This window comes from Acinonyx jubatus, chromosome A1, assembly GCF_027475565.1.
Source record: "Acinonyx jubatus isolate Ajub_Pintada_27869175 chromosome A1, VMU_Ajub_asm_v1.0, whole genome shotgun sequence".
In the NCBI taxonomy this organism is placed as follows: Eukaryota; Metazoa; Chordata; class Mammalia; order Carnivora; family Felidae; genus Acinonyx; species Acinonyx jubatus.
This window is the reverse complement of record NC_069380.1, coordinates 86807576-86827138: the sequence shown is the minus strand read 5'-3', so window position 1 is coordinate 86827138 and position 19563 is coordinate 86807576. Positions and strand designations below refer to the sequence as shown.

The 19563-nt window shown below is 42.0% G+C and overlaps 1 protein-coding gene across 45 annotated transcripts in view; it reads left to right on the top strand.

The window, feature by feature from the left end:
- The window catches only part of OBSCN (obscurin, cytoskeletal calmodulin and titin-interacting RhoGEF), a 158777-nt gene that overhangs the window by 45942 nt on the left and 93272 nt on the right, over positions 1-19563 (top strand). For 40 of the 45 annotated variants that reach the window (XM_053218847.1, XM_053218742.1, XM_053218689.1 and 37 more), the window contains 6 exons: positions 3656-3931; positions 7693-7968; positions 10410-10685; positions 14080-14355; positions 16204-16479; positions 18423-18698. In XM_053218847.1, the coding sequence (XP_053074822.1) occupies positions 3656-3931; positions 7693-7968; positions 10410-10685; positions 14080-14355; positions 16204-16479; positions 18423-18698 (1656 nt within the window). The remainder of the gene's footprint in view (positions 1-3655; positions 3932-7692; positions 7969-10409; positions 10686-14079; positions 14356-16203; positions 16480-18422; positions 18699-19563) is intronic. The other 5 variants (XM_053218730.1, XM_053218716.1, XM_053218793.1 and 2 more) reach the window with 5 other exon arrangements.

Below are 19563 nucleotides of genomic sequence, written 5' to 3'. Positions count from 1 at the left end.
GCAATATCACACATTCCACCTGGGGGTGGGTGGGTGCTAGCTTATACTTTGCCGTTAGCCTGCTTTATGCTCCCTCATCACATGCACAGAGTTATGGGTCACCGCGGTGCTGTCTTTTACCCTTTCCCCAGCATCACTTCTTTCTCCAAAGATAAAAAGTCTTCAGCTCCACAGATACCACAGAGGCCAGGAGCCCTCCCATGGAAAGGCCACCCTAACTGGGATGAGCCAGTTAAGTCCTCACCCACAGGAGGACTTGCACCCTGCAGGTTGAGGTGAATCCTGGGACCTCTCACATTTGTTCACCTTCTCTCTTTGTTCTTTGGTGCAAGCTCATTGCAAATCCCATGAAAATAAGTCCCTGAAACAGAGACAGGAAGAAGAACCAGGAAGTCAAGTTTGGGACTCCATTGTTGGGAGGGGGTCGAACATATTTTCTCTAGATTGTAAACCTAATGTCAAATGGACAGCACAGCTTTTATTTGAATCATCATGATGAAAACGAATCATCTCCCTTACTTCTCACAATAGCAAATGTAACAGTGGTACCAAAATCTTATAAGAAAAGTAGGAAGAATTAAATTACAGACCAACCTATTGGGGATATCAAAAACCAAAATCATAAATGAAATATTAGCAAAATTAATTCAACAATATAGCAAGCATCACCACACGGTGATGGAAGTCATTGTCCAGGATTGCAAATTTGGTTGAATGTTAGATCAATGTAAAGCCTGACATTAAGAAACTAAGTGAAAAACGGTGTGATTATCTCAACACAGAATAAAAGTGTTTGGTTAAATTTTTATGTCATAAATTCAGAAAATGTGTTTGATAAAATTCAGCATCAGTCATGCCATAAAATTCTTAACACGCTGTATGACAGTGCTCTTTCTTGGTTCAGAAAGTGAAGTTACAGAACACATGAGGAATTTATAGGAGACACTGAAAGCTTCGATTTGGGGACCATACAAGCAGGCCACTGTAATCACTGGGCAGTGTAAGGAGGAAAATAAAATAGATTCCATAAAGATGGAAGATACAGTGATAGAATGTACACTGATGATGTGATTTCCAATTCAGAAAATCCTAAATATAAATTACTAGGCCAAATAAGATTCTTGAGGAAGATTACCATGTAAAAAAACATGCAGATTACCATGTAAAAAAATATTATATGTGCTAGCAAGAAACACTTTGAAATCAAAACCTTACAGTTATAATAGCATCAAAAATGTTGTGTTTCTAATTCCAACTCTGATAAAAGGTTCTAGGAGGCTCTGTGGGGGGAAATTATTAAACATTTTTGAGACAGCCAAGAGATATAAATAGATGGGTAGAAATCCGGGAAAAATCAAATATTTTCATTAATCAAAATCTAAACAAAAATTGAAGGGAGGGTTGAAAAATAATAAGTGGATTCCAAAGGCAAAGTATAGCTGATACACTTTTCTCTTGAAGAGAATCCAAGTGTGAGCATTTGCTATACCAGATGTCGAGAATTATCATAAAACGATAGTATGTAAGACAACGGGATCTCAATGCAGGAATAGTTGCCAGATCAAGGAACAAAATAATAAAACACAAACATATTCTTGCATAAATGGACTCCTGTCACCCCCAGTTTTGGTTCTACTGCGATGTATAGCTACCCTATGACCCAGCAATAGCACTGCTAGGAATTTACCCAAAGGATACAGGAGTGCTGATGCATAGGGGCACTTGTACCCCAATGTTTATAGCAGCACTTTCAACAATAGCCAAATTATGGAAAGAGCCTAAATGTCCATCAACTGATGAATGGATAAAGAAATTGTGGTTTATATACACAGTGGAATACTACGTGACAATGAGAAAGAATGAAGTGTGGCCTTTTGTAGCAACGTGGATCAAACTGGAGAGTGTTACGCTAAGTGAAATAAGTCATACAGAGAAAGACAGATACCATATGTTTTCACTCTTATGTGGATCCTGAGAAACTTAACAGAACCGTGGGGGAGGGGAAGGAAAAAAAAAGTTAGAGAGGGAGGGAGCCAAACCATAAGAGACTCTTAAAAACTGAGAATAAACTGAGGGTTGATGTGGGGTGGGAGGGAGGAGAGGGTGGGTGATGGGTATTGAGGAGGGCACCTGTTGGGATGAGCACTGGGTGTTGTATGGAAACCAATTTGACAATAAATTTCATATTAAAAAAAGAGAAAAAAATGAAAAAAAGAAATAAAAAGAAGTAGAGAAGTTTGTTGTTTTCATAAACGGCATTTGAATCATCTAATGCATGGAAAAAATTAAATTCTGGGAATTTACACAACACACAAAAGTCAACTACTGGTGGGTTAGAGACCTCAGTATAAAAGCTAAAACCCATAGAGGACAACACCCTTGTTTAAAGATTTAGGTAAGGAAAGTTTCTTCAACAGAATGCAGATGCCCCAAATGCAGTGGGACAAAAATAGACATATTTGCCTACATTAAAACTAAAAATTTCACTCATCAGAAGACTCCATGAGAGAGTGAAAAGTAGTCACAGCATTCAGAAAACACCTATAAAATACATAGTTGTCATTCTCTAACATTTAAATATGTAAGGAGTGCTTTACAACGATAGAGAGAAGAATATACTGTTGGTATATGAGCAATGACTTGAACAGAGTCACCACACAGGAGCAAATAGTAATGGTCAGACCAGTAATCTTGGGGAAGGTACTCAGCCTCACTGGTGTTCAGACAATGGCAAAGACAATCATGAGGAAGTACAAGGACTCCCACCAGAGAGCCAGTAGTCAACAATACTAAGGAAGGAGCACTGAGTCTCAACAACTTTGAAGATGACAGGTGAAAGCATTCCCTTCAAACCATAAGGAAAAAGCTGATGTCTTCTAGGAAGGTTGAGGGACACATCTCTTATGGCCCCACAGAATCCATGTGCATGGGTAGATTTCCCACAGTCCTCACCTGGGAAGGCCATGTGGAGAAGTGACAGGATGTATGATAGAATGTATGGTCCCACCTGGAACAGCCCAGGAGAAGCAGGGATAAAATGTACAGTCCCACCTTGAGCAGCCCAGGAGGGGCACAGATAGAATGTATGGTCCCACCTGGAACAGACGAGGTGGAACAGGGATAGAATGTATGGTCCCACCTGGAACAGCCCAGGAGGAGCAGGGATAGAATGTATGATCCCACCTGTAACAGCCCAGGAGGAGCAGTGATAGAATGTGTGGTTCCACCTGGAACAGCCCAGGAGGAGCAGGGATAGAATGTATGGTTCCCACCTGGAACTACCCAGCTGGAGCAGTGATAGAATGTATGGTCCTACCTGGAGCAGTTCAGGAGAGCAAGGATAGAATGTATGCTCCCCACCTGGAACAGCCCAGGAGAGCAGGGATAGAATGTATGGTCCCCACTTAGGACAGACAGGGTGGAGCAGGGATAGAATATATGGTCCCCAACTGGAACAACCAGGAAAGTGGTAGAGTGTGTAAATAAATTGTGTTAGTTGTTGCTGAAAAGGTGCTGAGGCTTCTTGGCCCACACCTGATGCAGGGATTGGAGAGAATTCCAGTCCCCCTGCCTCTCTGTTTAGACCTTCTTTCCCAGACCTGCATTCTTCACATGAATTGTATCTTTGACCCCATGCATCCCTCCCTCTCTCCAGAGCCTGCAGCTGTGTTTGCCAAGGAGCAGCCAGCACACAGTGAGGTGCAGGCCAAGGCAGGGGCCAGCGCCATGCTAAGCTGCGAGGTGGCCCAGGCCCAGACAGAGGTGACGTGGTACAAGGACGGGAAGAAGCTGAGTGCGAGCTCCAGAATGCACGTGGAGGCCAAGGGCTGCAGCAGGCGGCTGGTGGTGCAGCAGGCGGGGAAGGCGGATGCTGGGGAGTACAGCTGTGAGGCCGGGGGCCAGAAGGTGTCCTTCCACCTGGACATCACAGGTCAGTTCTTTCAGAGTACAAAATTAGCCTCTTTTATGAGGTGAGCTTGGAACAGATTTATACCCAAGACAGACTCTCGTGCTCTTTCAGTTAGACTTTTTCCCTTGACATCACCCATTCACCACCTCCATTTCCACATCTCAGGTGGGACCATGGGAGGATGGCTGGAGGGAGTGCACAGGAAGGAGACAGGTCATTCTCATACACCATGGGTTGTGTTTCCATGTAATATTGCTGGTCACATGTTCCCAGCACCTGCTCAGAACCCACTGGTGGACCTTGGTATCCAGAAGTCTGAATCTCCCTGATACATGGGATTGAGGTAGACCAGATATGTCTCCACTGGAGTTGTTCTGAACATCACAAATGTCGTCCTCCAACACACATGAGAGTTTCTGGTGGTGCAGATGTTTGATTTCACTGAACCAGGATAATGGTAAATTTGGGGCACACAATCATCCTTGGAGTTTTCCCAGGACTGTGCTTTGAGTGTCCACAGCTATAGGTGTTTTGGGAGACTTCCCTGTTTTCACAGGGATCTACGAGTTCTCTGCACCCATATGTAGCCAAATCTGTATCTGTATTTTATTGCAATGGCCGTGAAGCTTTCAAAGAGAGCAATTACAAATCAATCAATTCCTAAGGAATTATATTGAAACTGGCACAAGAAAAAATGGAAAACTTGTACAATCCTAGCACTTAAAATAAATGGATGATTATATAATTTTCTCACAGAATAATGTCTAAGACCAGTGGCTCTACTGCCAAATTCTACCAAATATTCTGAAGAGAAATTATTCCATGTTCATGGGATTCTTATAGAGTATTGAAAGAGATGCAGTCATCAATTCCTTTTACATAGGTAGCATATCGATACCAAAATGTGACAAGGTAAATATGAAGAATTTTCACAGGCCACCCCTCATTGATGTGAAAGTAATATCTTCCATAAAATATTATCCAACTGAATTCTGCATTTTATCAAGGGGACAATACACTAGGACAATAGTCATATTCTGGGAATGCAAGGCTGGTTCAACACCAGAAACATTAGAAAATCAACACAAAGCTTGATATTAACAAAATCAAAGAAACAATGATGTGATTTCCCCAACAAATGAAGAGTAAAAGCTCTGGATAAAATAAAGCATCAGAAACACAGGCAGAATATTCCATAATATTTGGCATCAATTCCTGCCACAAAATTCCTCATAAGCTTTAAATAGAAGGTTTTGTCCTTAATGTAATAACTGGTGGTATTGAAAAGGCTAGCTGACATCACACTTCACGTCAAACTTTGAAAGCTTTGCCTTTGAGATGGGACCAAGACAGGGAAGCTGAATGTCCTCACTTTTATGCAACGTTCACAGCACACCATGGAGGAAAATAAAAGTAAAGATATGAAAGTTGGAAAAATGAAAACTGAAACTAACAGAAGATATGATTATCAATGTGGAAAATCCCAAACAGTTTCTATTTTTTAAGTTAAATTAAAACAAGTATTATTGTAACCCTACAAGGGTATTTAAGAATACATATCAAAATAAAAAAGAAATCAAAGCATCGCTAAGTTTGAGTAGTTTGGGTATAAAGTAACAAATTTAGGGGCACCTGGGTGACTCAGTCTGTTGAGTGTCCAACTTCAGCTTAGGCCATGATCTCATGGTTTGGGAGTTTGAGTACCACATCGGGCTCGCTGCTATCAGCATAGAGCCTGCTTCGGATTCTCTGTCCCCCTCTCTCTTTGCCCTTCACCCACTCATGCCCCCCCCCTCTCTCTCCACAATAATAATAATAATAAAGTAAAAAATTTAGTAAACATTGTAATTATAGTTATTGTGTCTACTTTTCAAGGTATTTATATTGTTCAAAAGTTTTAGTCACATTAAAATTTTAATTGTAATTTGCACTTTCTATGAGATTTTAACTAATTGCATTTGTAATAAATTGTATTTTATTTATTTTTATTTTTTTTTTTGCCTATTCTGGAAATTTCATATGTAGCGTTTTACTTTTTTTAAAATATGAAATTTATTGTCAAATTGGTTTCCATACAACACCCAGTGCTCACCCCAAAAGGTGCCCTCCTCAATGCCCATCACCCACCCACTTTCCCCTCCTTCCCACCCCCCATCAACCCTGTTTATTCTCAGTTTTTTTTTAATTTTTTTAACATTTATTTATTTTTGAGACAGAGGAGACAGAGCATGAATGGGGGAGGGTCAGAGAGAGAGGGAGACACAGAATCCGAAACAGGCTCCAGGCTCTGAGCGGTCAGCACAGAGCCCGACGCGGGGCTTGAACTCACGGACCACGAGATCATGACCTGAGCTGAAGTCAGACGCTTAACCGACTGAGCCACCCAGGCGCCCCTATTCTCAGTTTTTAAGTCTTAAAAACCATTACTTTTTGGACACCAAAGAGCGTGAAGAGAGATTAGGACATACAAAAATCAATATATAGGAAACATTTATCTATCTATACACCAGACACCAAAAGCTGGAAGGTGACATTTTAAAGGGGTTACAACAGCATCAGAAAAATCCTGTTATCAATTTCAGGTCTAAGAAAGGATTTTCAGATGCTTTGTGGGGAAAAAAAGTATTCAACTTTATTGAGAGACAGAAAAAGATCTAAATCATGGATGGAAATTGATGAAAGACCCAGAGGCAGTCAGTCCTCATCAAAACCCAAATAATAGCGCTTATGTGAGTAAGAGTATTGACAAGTGAGTTGTAAAGCCAGAGAGAGGAAATCCACTTTTGACAAAAACTAGCAAAACCAAAACCAAAAGAAATCCCCAAAGCAATGACGTTGACTTTACTTGGCTTTTGATAAAACGACAGCAATTCAAACAATCGGGGCTTTAAATAGAGACTGAGAAACTTCTCAGGGAAACAAGAAGTGAGTCCAGAAACAGCTTTGTATAAAACCCAAGTCCCTTCTCTCTCTCTCTTTTTTAAATCACTCTAGAGCTCTCAGTGTGACTGTAGTAAAGGGTTGGTCTTTCACAAATGGTGCTAAGATCATTAAACGTATGGAAAACTGAAATGAAGTTGGATGTCTATTTCTTGCCATGCAAGAAACTGAGCTGCATGTGAGTTAGAGACCTCGGTGAGAAATGTGGTTCAAGCTCTTACCAACAATGTCAGTCATTCGTGACCTCAGCATAAGGAAAGCTTCCTGAGACAGAATGAAATGCACAAAACATAAAGGAGAAAGTAATATATCTGCCTATAACAAAACTCTTGCTTAACATTTTTTTTTCACAAAACAGTATGAAGGGGTGGAAATGCCAGTCACAAGATGGGGAGGGTATATAAATACACATAACCACAAACACTGACATTTACTTAAACAAAGAGCTCCCAAATGAATATGAGTAAGAGACAGTGCTGTTGTAAATGGGGCAAAACACTTGAGCAATGACACCACAGAAGATCAAATTATAACTACCAAAAACTTCAGAAAGGGTGCTATACTTTGCGAGTCATCAAGTCAATGCAAAAGACAGCCACAGGAAAACACAGATGGAGCAGTGATAGAAAGTATACTCCCACCTGAACAGCCAGAAAAGTGGTAGAGTAAATATTTGTGTTAGTTTTTGCTGAGAGGGTGGTGGGGCTTCTTGGCCACATACCTGATGCAGAGATCAGAGTGAGTTCCATTCCCCATGCATCCCTGTTTAGACCTTCTTTCCCAGACCTGCATTCTTCACATGGATGGTATCTTTGACACCATGCATCCCTCCCTGTCCCCAGAGCCTGCAGTCATGTTTGCCAAGGAGCAGCCAGCACACAGTGAGGTGCAGGCCAAGGCGGGGACCAGTGCCACACTGAGCTGCGAGGTGGCCCAGGCCCAGACAGAGGTGACGTGGTACAAGGATGGGAAGAAGCTGAGTGCGAGCTCCAGAATGCGTGTGGAGGCCAAGGGCTGCAGCAGGCGGCTGGTGGTGCAGCAGGCAGGGAAGGCGGATTCTGGGGAGTACCTCTGTGAGGCCGGGGGCCAGAAGGTGTCCTTCCGCCTGGATGTCACAGGTCAGTTCTTAGTGCAAAATTAGCCTTTTCGTGAGGTGAAGGTGGAACAGGTTTATCCCAAAGACAGACTCTCGTGCTCTTTCAGTTAGACTTTTTCCCTTGACATCACCCATTCACCACCTCCATTTCCACATCCCAGGTGGGACCATGGGAGCATGGCTGGAAGGAGTGCACAGGAGGGAGATAGGTCATTCTCATACACCAGAGGTTGTATTCCCACATTGTTCCCAGCACCTGCTCAGAACCCATTGGTGGACCTTGGAGTCCAGGACTCTGGATCTCCCTGATGCCTGGGACTGATGTAGACCAGATGTCTCTCCCCTGGGGTTATTCTGGGAGGTCACAAATTTCTTCCTCCCAACCCATATGAGGGTTCCTGGTGGTGGAGATGTTTCATTTCACTGTATAGGGGAAAGGGAAATTGGGGCCACAGAGTCATACTTGGAGAGTTCTCAGGACTGTGCTTTGAGTCACAGTTTTTGGCATTTTGGGGCAAACTTTCCTGTTTTCACAGGGATATAGAAGTTTTCTCTGCACCCATATGTAGCCAAATCTAGATCTGTATTGTACTGCAATGTCTGTGCAGTTTACAAAGACAGCAGACAATTAAAAATCAATCAATTCTTAGGGAATTATATTGAAACTCATACAAGAAAAATTGTACAACTTGTACAATCCTAGCATTTAAGATAAATGATGATCATAAATAATTTTCTCACAGAATAATGTCTAAGCCCAGTGACTCTACTGTCAAATTCTACCAAATATTCTGAAGAGAAATTATTCCATGTTCATGGGATTCTTATAGAGTATTGAAAGAGATGCAGTCATCAATTCCTTTTACATAGGTAGCATATCGATACCAAAATGTGACAAGGTAAATATGAAGAATTTTCACAGGCCACCCCTCATTGATGTGAAAGTAATATCTTCCATAAAATATTATCCAACTGAATTCTGCATTTTATCAAGGGGACAATACACTAGGACAATAGTCATATTCTGGGAATGCAAGGCTGGTTCAACACCAGAAACATTAGAAAATCAACACAAAGCTTGATATTAACAAAATCAAAGAAACAATGGTGTGATTTCCCCAATAAATGAAGAGTAAAACTCTGGATAAAATAAAGCATCAGAAACACAGGCAGAATATTCCATAATATTTGGCATCAATTCCTGCCACAAAATTCTCATAAGCTTTAAATAGAAGGTTTTGTCCTTAATGTAATAACTGGTGGTATTGAAAAGGCTAGCTGACATCACACTTTATGTCAAACTTTGAAAGCTTTGCCTTTGAGATGGGACCAAAACACGAAGCTGAATGTCCTCACTTTTATGCAACGTTCACAGCACACCCTGGAGGAAAATAAAAGTGAAGGTGAAAGTTGAAAAAATGAAAACTGAAACTAACAGAAGATATGATTATCAATGTGGAAAATCCCAAAGTTACTTTTTGGATGGCAAAGAGAGTGAGGAGAGAATAGGACATACAAAAATCAATATATAGGAAGCATTCTGTATCTAGACATCATACAGCAGAAGCTGGAAAGTGACATTTTGAAGGGGTTATAACAGCATGAGAAAAATCCTGTTACCAATTCCAGGTATAAGAAAGGATCTTCAGATGCTTTGTGGGAAAAAAGTATTCAACTTTATTGAGAGACAGAAAGAGATCTAAATCATGGATGGAAATTGATGAAAGACCCAGAGGTAGTCAGTCCTCATTAAATCCCAAATAATAGCTCTTATGTGAGTGAGAGTATTGACAAGTGAGTTGTGAAGCCAGAGAGAGGAAATCCACTTTTGACAAAAACAAAGCAAAACAAAACTGAACAAAAACCAAAAGAAATCCCCAATGCAATGGCATTAACTTTACCTGATATCAAGACTTCTGATAAAAATACAGCAATGCAAAAAATTGGGTGTCTATGTAGGGCCCCAATGAAGGGGTAGAAATGCCAGTCACTAGATGGGGAGGGTATATAAACACACATAAACACAACAGTCTGACATTTACTTATATAAAGAGCTCTTAAATAAATACGAGTAAGAGATAGTGCTCTTGTAAGTGGGGCACATCTCTTGAGCAATGACACCACAGTAGAGCAAATTATAACTACCAAAAACTTCAGAAAGGGTGTTGTACTTTGTGACAACATAGTCATCAAGACTATGGAGGATACAGCCACAGGAAGGCAGGCAGATCAGTGATAGAATGTACGGCCCCCCCACCCCAGAACAGCCAGGAAAATGGCAGTCTGTAAATAAATTGTGTTAGTTGTTACCGAGAAGGTTGTGGGGCTTCTTGTCCACCCACTTGGCACAGAGATTGGAGAGAGTTGCAGTCCCCCTGCCTCCTTGTTTATACCTTTTTTCCCTGACTTGCATTCTTCACATGGATGGTATCTTTGAATCCATGCATCCCTCCCTATCCCCAGAGCCTTCAGCTGTATTTGTCAAGGAGCAGCCAGCATGCAGTGAGGTGCAGGCCAAGGCGGGGGCCAGTGCCACACTGAGCTGTGAGGTGGCCCAGGCCCAGACAGAGGTGACATGGTACAAGGACAGGAAGAAGCTGAGTGCGAGCTCCAAAGTGCACGTGGAGGCCAAGGGCTGTAGCAGGAGGCTGGTAGTGCAACAGGCGGGGAAGGCGGATGCCGGGGAGTACAGCTGTGAGGCCAGGGGCCAGAAGGTGTCCTTCCATCTGGACATCACAGGTCAGTTCTTTCAGAGTACAAAATTAGCCTCTTTTATGAGGTGAGCTTGGAACAGATTTATTCCCAAGACAGACTCTCGTGCTCTTTCAGTTAGACTTTTCCATTGACATCACCCATTCACCACCTCCATTTTCACATCCCAGGTGGGACAATGGGAGGATGGCTGGAGGGAATGCACAGGAAGGAGACAGGTCATTCTCATACACCATGGGTTGTGTTTCCATGTAATAGTGCTGGTCACATGTTCCCAGCACCTGCTCAGAACCTACTGGTGGACATTGGAATTCAGGAATCTGGATCTCCCTGATGCATGGGGCTGATGTAGACCAGATGTCTTTCCAGGAGAGTCGTTCTGAAGGTCACAAATATCTTCCTCCAAATCACATGAGTGTTCTTGATGGTGGAAATGTTTGATTTCATGGAACCAGGGGAAGGGAAAATTGGGGCCACCGTCATATTTGGAGTTTTCCCAGGACTGTGCTTTGAGTCACAGTTTTTGGCGTTTTGGGACACACTTCCCTGTTTTCACAGGGATGTAGAAGTTTTCTCTGCACCTATATGTAGCCAAATCTAGATCTGTGTTGTATTGCAATGTCTGTGCAGTTTACAAAGAGAGCAGACACTTACAAATCAATCATTTCCTAGGGAATTATATTGAAACTTACACAAGAAAAATTGGACAAGTTGCACAGTCCTAAGACTTAAGATAAATGGAGGATCATAAGTAATCTTAGAGAATAATGTCTAAGCCCAGTGCCTCTTAAATTGTATAAAATGTTCTGGAAAGAAATTATCTCATGTTTATAGGATTCTTATAGAGTTTTGAAAAGAGACACACACATCAATTTATTTTACATATATAGCATATCAATATCAAAATATGACAAGATAAATATGAAGAATTTTCACAGGCCACCTCTTGTTGATGTCAAGGCAGTACCTTCAAGAAAATATTATCCAACTGAATTCTGCAATTTATCAACAGAACAACACACTAGGACAACAGTCATATTCCAGGAATGCAAGTCTGGTTCAACACCAGAAACATTAGAAAATCAACAAGTAGCAATCATTAAGAATGAAATCTTGCCATTTGCAACAATGTGGATGGAACTAGAGAGTATTATGCTAAGTGAAATTAGTCAGAGAAAGACAAATATCGTGACTCACTCATATGTGGAATTTAAGATACAAAACTGATGAACATAAGGGAAGGGAAACAAAAACAATATAAAAACAAGGAGGGAGGCAAACCATAAGAGACTCTTAAATACAGAGAACAAACTGAGGGTTGCTAGAAGGGTGTTAGGTGGGGGAATGAGCTAAAGGCAAGGGCTTTAAGGAGGACACGTGTTTGGATAACCATTGAGGGTTATATATAGGGGATGAATAACTGGATTCCATTCCTGAAATCATTATTGCACTATATGTTAGCTAACTTGGATGTAAATTTAAAAAAATAATTAATAAAAAAACTAACAGAAAAATCAACAATAGCTTGATATTAACAAAATAAAAGTAAAAGCAATGTGATTTCCCCAATAAATGATAAATAAAAGCACTAGATAAAATATAACATCAGAAATCCAGGGAGAATATTCCATAATATTTGGCATCAATTACTACCAAAAAATTCTTCACAAACTTTAAGTAGAACATTTTGCCTTTAATGTAATAATTGGTGGTATTGAATACCTGACATCAAATTTCACATGAAAACTTGAAAACTTTGCCTTTGAGATGGGACCAAGACAGGGAAACTGAGTGGCCTTACTTTTATGCAATATTCACAGCACACCATGGAGGAAAATAAAAGTAAAGACATGAAAGCTGGAAAAGTGAAAACTGAAACTAACAGAAGATATGGTTATCAATGTGGAAAATCCCAAACAGTTACATTTTGGATGGGAAAGAGAGTAAGATTAGGACATACAAAAATCACTACAGGAAACACTCTGTATCTATACACCAGACACCAGAAGCTGGAAAGTGACATTTTAAAGGGGTTAACATAGCATCAGAAAAATCCTGTTACCAATTCCAAGTCTAAGAAAGGATCTTGAGGTGCTTTGTGGGCAAAAACTATTCAACTTTATTGAGAGACAGAAAAAGATCTAAATCATGGATGGAAATTGATGGAACACCCCGAAGTGTTCAATCCTCTTCAACACCCAAATAATAGCTCTTCTGTGAGTAAGAGTATTGACAAGTATATTGCAAAGCCAGAGAGAGGAAGGCCACTTTGAAAAATACAAAACAAAACAAAACAAAAAACAAAAAAATCCTCCAAAACAATGATATTTAGTTTACTTGATATCAAGACTTTTGATAAAACTACAGCAATTCAGGCAATTGGGTCTTTATGTAGGGACTGAGAAACAGCCCAAGAGAACAGAAAAGTGAATCCAGAAACAGGTCTGTATAAAACCTGAGTCCCTTCTGCTTTTTGTTTTTTAGTTTGGTTTTCACCGTGGTGCTAAGTGTAACTGTAGTGGAGGGTCAGTCTTTCACAAATGGTACTAAGACTATTAACCATATGGAAAACGGAATTGGAGATGGATGTCTATTTCTTCCCATGCAAAATCTCAGCTCAATGTGGGTTAGAGACCTCAGTGAGAAATGTGGTTCAAGCTCTTATCAAACAATGTGAGTCATTAATGACTTCAGCATGAAGTTGTCCTTAAAAAGAACAAAGTACACAAAATAAAAAGGACAAAATAATATATCTGTCCATAAGAAAGCTCTTAACATTTTGTCACTAGAAACATGAAGGTGTGGAAAGGCAAATCACAAGATGGGGAGGGTATATAAACACACATAACCACAAACACTCTGACATTTACTTAAATAAAGAGCTCCCAAGTGAATATATGAGTAAGAGACAGTGCTGTTGAAAATAGGGCAAAACACTTGAGCAATGACACCACAGAAGAGCAAATATTAAGGTCCAAAAACTTCAGAAAATTTACTGCGCTTTGTGAGTCATCAAGTCAATGAACGAGACAGCCATAGGAAGGCACAGGTGGAACAGTGATAGAATGTATGGTCTCTACCTGGAAGAGCCCGCAGAGAACAGTGATAGAATGTATGGTCCTCACCCAGAACATCGCTGATGAGCAGTGATAGAATTTTTGGTTTCCACTGGGGACAGCCCAGGCAGAGCAGTGATAGAATGTATTGTCCCCAATTGGAACAACTAGGAAAGCAGTAGAGTGTGTAAATAAATTTTGTTAGTTGTTGCTGAGAAGGTGGTGGGGCTTCTTGGCCACACACCTGATCCAGGGATTGGAGAGAGTTCCAGTCCCCCTGCCTCCCTGTTTAGACCTTCTTTTCCAGACCTGCATTCTTCACATGGATGGTATCTTTGACTCCAAACATCCCTCCCTGTCCTCAGAACCTACAGTGGTGTTTGCCAAGGAGCAGCCTGCATGCAGTGAGGTGAAGGCCAAGGCAGGGGCCAGCGCCACACTGAGCTGTGAGGTGGCCCAGGACAAGACAGAGGTGACATGGTACAAGGACGGGAAGAAGCTGAGTGCGAGCTCCAAAGTGCACATGGAGGCCAAGGGCTGCAGCAGGCGGCTGGTGGTGCAGCAGGCGGGGAAGGCGGATGCTGGGGAGTACCTCTGTGAGGCCGGGGGCCAGAAGGTGTCCTTCTGCCTGGATGTCACAGGTCAGTTCTTAGAGAATGCAAAATTAGCCTTTTCGTGAGGTGAAGGTGGAACAGGTTTATCCCAAAGACAGACTCTCGTGCTCTTTCAGTTAGACTTTTTCCCTTGACATCACCCATTCACCACCTCCATTTCCATATCCCAGGTGGGGCCATGGGAACATGGCTGGAAGGAGTGCACAGGAGGGAGACAGGTCATTCTCATACGCCAGAGGTTGTGTTTCCATGTAATAGTGCTGGTCACATGTTCCCAGTACCTGCTCAGAACCCATTGGTGGACGTTGGAGTCCAGGACTCTGGATCTCCCTGATGCTTGGGGCTGAAGTAAACCAGATGTCTCTCCCCTGGAGTCATTCTGAGAGGTCATTGTATCTTCACCAAACACACCTATGGATTCCTGCTAGCAAGAGATATTGGCTTCACTGAGTCAGGGAAAGGGGAAATGTGGGCCACACAGTCATACTTGGAATTATCTTGAGACTGTGCCTTGGGTTTTCAAAGTCTTATGTGTTCTGGGATACTTCCCTCCTTTCACAGAGGTGTAGGAGTTCTCTCTGCACCCATACGTAGCCAAATCTAGATCCATATTTTGTTGCCATGTCTGTGTTGATTACACAGAGAGCAGAGGACTGGTGTGTATGTGCCCCAACAAACACCTGTGATGCTTGGAATTTCCTATCAAAGCATATCTTATTTTCACTTTGTCATAAGTTGGTGTTTTGCCTCTGAATTCTGTTTGTAGTTAGACCTATACATTTGCCAATGGAATGCTGAGTAGCATATTGTCTACCAGCATGCCCTGCTAAGAATGAGGTCACAGGAGCAGCCACTGAAAGTAATTTAGCATTTATTTCACAGCATTTCCTAATGATTAGTGTGCATCTGTGCTTCCCTGGCTAATCAATAGAGATGTCTGAGAACTGACTTTATTTTCCTTTCATATAATTCAGATATGTACAGTTACATGTGGCTCCTGGATGCCAGCACATAACATGTTGGTATTACATTGGGGTTTAATGGTTTGTGAGTGTTTACAAATGTTTAAAACCCTATGTGTGTATTTGTGATGTGATTATCTGAGAATATGATATAACATTATGCAAGTAAATTTGGAAAGTTTTGACCAATTGATCAAGAAAGCTATATCAAAACTCATGGAAGAACACAAACAATTTGAGTAGTCCTATAACCTTATAAATTATTGGAACCATAATAAACAATCTTGTCACACAATACTGGATAACCCTAGTGGCTCTACTATCAAATTGTACCAAATATTCTGGCTGTAGGAACATTCCTGCACTGCAGGGAGGATGTTCTTAGGCAGTCATGTGGTAAAGTCATGTGGTTTGCATCATCTATAAATGTTGAGGTGTGCAGGCATAATGACCCCACAGATCCCACGTGCACAAGAGTCTCTTACAGAATTCCCCCCCCTCACAATACCTCAAGCAGAGTAGTGGTAGAATGTGGTCCCCACCTGGAACAGCCCACATGGAGAAGTGGGGTAGAATGTACAGATAAATAGTGTTACTTGTCCTTAGGAAGGCAGTGGGGCTTCTCCAAGTCACACAGTTGTTGCAGAGCTAAAAATTGTGGTTTATATACACAATGGAGTACTACATGGCAATGAGAAAGAATGAAATATGGCCCTTTGTAGCAACATGGATGGAACTGGAGAGTGTTATGCTAAGTGAAATAAGCCATACAGAGAAAGATACCATATGGTTTCACTCTTATGTGGAGCCTAGAGACTTTCAATTCTCCTGCCTCTCCATTCAGTCTTTTCTCAGTGCTGCCTTCCTGATTTGGACAGTATCTTTGACCCTGTGCATCCCTCTCTGTCCTCAGAACCTACAGTGGTGTTTGCCAAGGAGCAGCCTGCACGCAGTGAAGTGCAGGCCAAGGCAGGGGCCAGCGCCACACTGAGCTGTGAGGTGGCCCAGGACAAGACAGAGGTGACATGGTACAAGGACGGGAAGAAGCTGAGTGCGAGCTCCAAAGTGCACGTGGAGGCCAAGGGCTGTAGCAGGAGGCTGGTGGTGCAACAGGCGGGGAAGGTGGATGCTGGGGAGTACAGCTGTGAGGCCGGGGGCCAGAAGGTGTCCTTCCACCTGGATGTCACAGGTCAGTTCCTTTTGATACTAACAGTCTTATTTGGACATAATGGAGGAATTACATTACAGATCCCACAGGCTCTGATGTTCCTTCCCTTACTCTTCATCTTTTCCCCTCTGCCATCCTGTTGCCTCCTATTTTCATAGCCAAGGTTAGACTGACAGAAGTTTAATGAGAAGGGTGCTCAGGGAGTGAGAGGGGCCATTTTTGTGTCTTTGAGCAGTTCTCTCAGTCATGCATCTGAGCACCTGCACAGGGCCCTCCTGGAGTTCCTCAGTGCCCAGGACTATGGCTGTTCTTCATGTTTGGGTTCTGAAGTAGACTAGGCATCTCACACCTTGGTTATGTGCCTGTGCTTTCCTGGGCTCCCTAGATGCCCCCTTCAGTGCTGTAAGGAGTTCTTACTAGTGAGAGACATTTCAGTTCCTTTAAACCAGAGTAGGGGAAATTTTGATGATATAATCATACTTGGAATGATCTTAACTAAAGTTTGGATTATTAATGTTTTGTTTGTTTTAATGTATTATTTTGCACATGAATATATGTTATCTGTGCACCTGTATGTAGCAAAATCTAGACCGCTGTTTTCTTGTAGTGCCTGTGCAAAGTAAACAGAACTAGAGGGTTGATAGATTTGTGCCTGAGACATGCACATGTAAGTTCTGGAGTTCTTTTTCTAAAGCACATCTTGTTTCCTTGTGTCTTCAGTAAGGCCATTCTGTGTCATAATTCCTCTTGGAGTCTGATTTATAGATTTAGAAATGGGAAGGAGTAAGTATCACCATGCTCTGCTATAGATGAATCCTTGTGGTGGCAATCACTGGCTGGTATAGCAGTATGTCATAGGATTTCCTAGTGGGTATTGTGTGTTTGTGCCTCCTGGCTGCTTCATGGGGAGGTCTAAGGACTAAATTTATTTTGCTTTTGTTAAATTTGTCTTAACATCAGAGGAGGGTGGGCCATAGCACCACATTAATCCTAGCTGCCAGCCCATAATAGTTGTGATGGTATATCAGTATATAATATTTTTGGGTGTGTACAGATACCAGAAATCCTACATTTTTCCAAAATGTTTTTTTGAGAGCATATGGCATATTATTTTATGGTATCAATTTGAAAAGTTTTGATAAATTGACCAAATTCTTAGAAAACCATCTGAAAAAGTGACACAAGAAGAAATAGATAACTCAGGTAGTCCCATAAGTTTAAATAAATGGAAACAGTAATAAAACTTTTTTTCATAGAGAATGATCTAAGCCTAGTAGCTCTGCTGAAAAATTATGGAAAGTATTCATGGAGATTATCCTAGAGAATAAAATAAAGATGTACATTCTTTTTTGATTCATGGAGCTAACATAACATCAACACCAAAATCTGACAAGGAAAGAAGGAAGGATTAAAATTATAGGCCAATCTCTTATGGATATCAATATCCAATATCTTCAACAAAACATTGGCAAAGTCATCTAAGCAAGATGTCAAAAAATATGCTTTGATGAAGTCATAGTCCAGGAATGCAAAGTTGGTTTAATATTCAAAACAGTAGAAAATCACCACAGTTGATCTCAGTGATGTAGGGATTAGGGGTGGTAGTGCCCAATGCAGTAAAAAATACACTTATAACTTTTGACTCCCCCAGAACTTAACTGTTAATAGCGCACTGTTGACTGAGAGTCTTGCCGATAACTTAAATAGTTGATTTTGCATGTTATATGTATTATACTCTGTATTCTTACAATAATGTAAGATAGAGGAAAGAAATGATATTAAGAAAAGAACAAGAAAGATAAAATACATTTATAGTACTGTACTGTATTCATTTTAAAAACACCTGATGCGGGGATTGGAGAGAGTTCCAGTCCCCCTGCCTCCCTGTTTAGATCTTCTTTCCCAGACCTTCATTCTTCACATGGATTGTATCTTTGACCCCATGCATCCCTCCCTCTCTCCAGAGCCTGCAGCTGTGTTTGCCAAGGAGCAGCCGGCACGCAGTGAGGTGCAGGCCAAGGCAGGGGCCAGCGCCTCGCTGAGCTGCGAGGTGGCCCAGGCCCAGACGGAGGTGACATGGTACAAGGATGGGAAGAAACTGAGTGCGAGCTCCAGAGTGCGCGTGGAGACCAAGGGCTGCAGCAGGCGGCTGGTGGTGCAGCAGGCGGGGAAGGCGGATGCCGGGGAGTACAGCTGTGAGGCCGGGGGCCAGAAGGTGTCCTTCCTCCTGGATGTCACAGGTCAGTACTTGGGTGGTGGTGGCGTGCCATGTTAGCCCTGTTTCAGCATGATGTGTTGACTGACTGACAGCTATGAAGAAACTGTGGTCTCTCCAGTAGACCTCCTGTCCTCACATCTCCCATATCCCATCTTCATGCCTGTGGCCAAGCCCTGGGAGAGTGGATGGGAAGATCTGTGTACAGCACACCACCCCTGTTGTGCACCCTGCATGATGTTTCCATGGAGTAATGCTCCTGGAGTTCCTGTGTCCAGTACTCTCACTCCATCTGGCTTCACTGCCTAAAGTAGAGCCAATGTCTCTCACCCCAGGGCATGCGAATTACTTCTAGAAGCTCCCAGATGACCTCACCCAGCACCACATGAGGGCTGAATATCTTTGAACCTGATACAGGTGCATTTCAGATACCCAACCTAGTCATCTTAGAGTTGTCTTGAGACTGAACTTGGCATTACCAAAATTTCAGTCATTTTGGGACACTCTTCCTGCCTCACATGTGGACATGGAAGTTACCTGTGCACCTATGTGTACCCAAATCTCGATCCCTGTTCTGTCGCAATGTCCGCACATAGTAAACCAGGAGCAGAGGGCTGGGAGATATGCAACTTGGATGTGTACCTGGCATGTGGGACATTATTTACTTACTTATTGATAATTTTTAAATGTTTATTTATTTATTTATTTGAGGGGGGGAAGAGAGAGAGAGAGAGAGAGAGAGAGAGAGAGAGAGAGAGAGAGCATGAGCAAGGGAGGGGCACAGAGAGAGGGAGAGAGAGAATCCCAATCAGGCTCTGTGTTGACATTACCCGAAGCAGGGCTTAATCTCAGGAACTGTGGGCTCATGACGTGAGCTGAACTTAAGACTG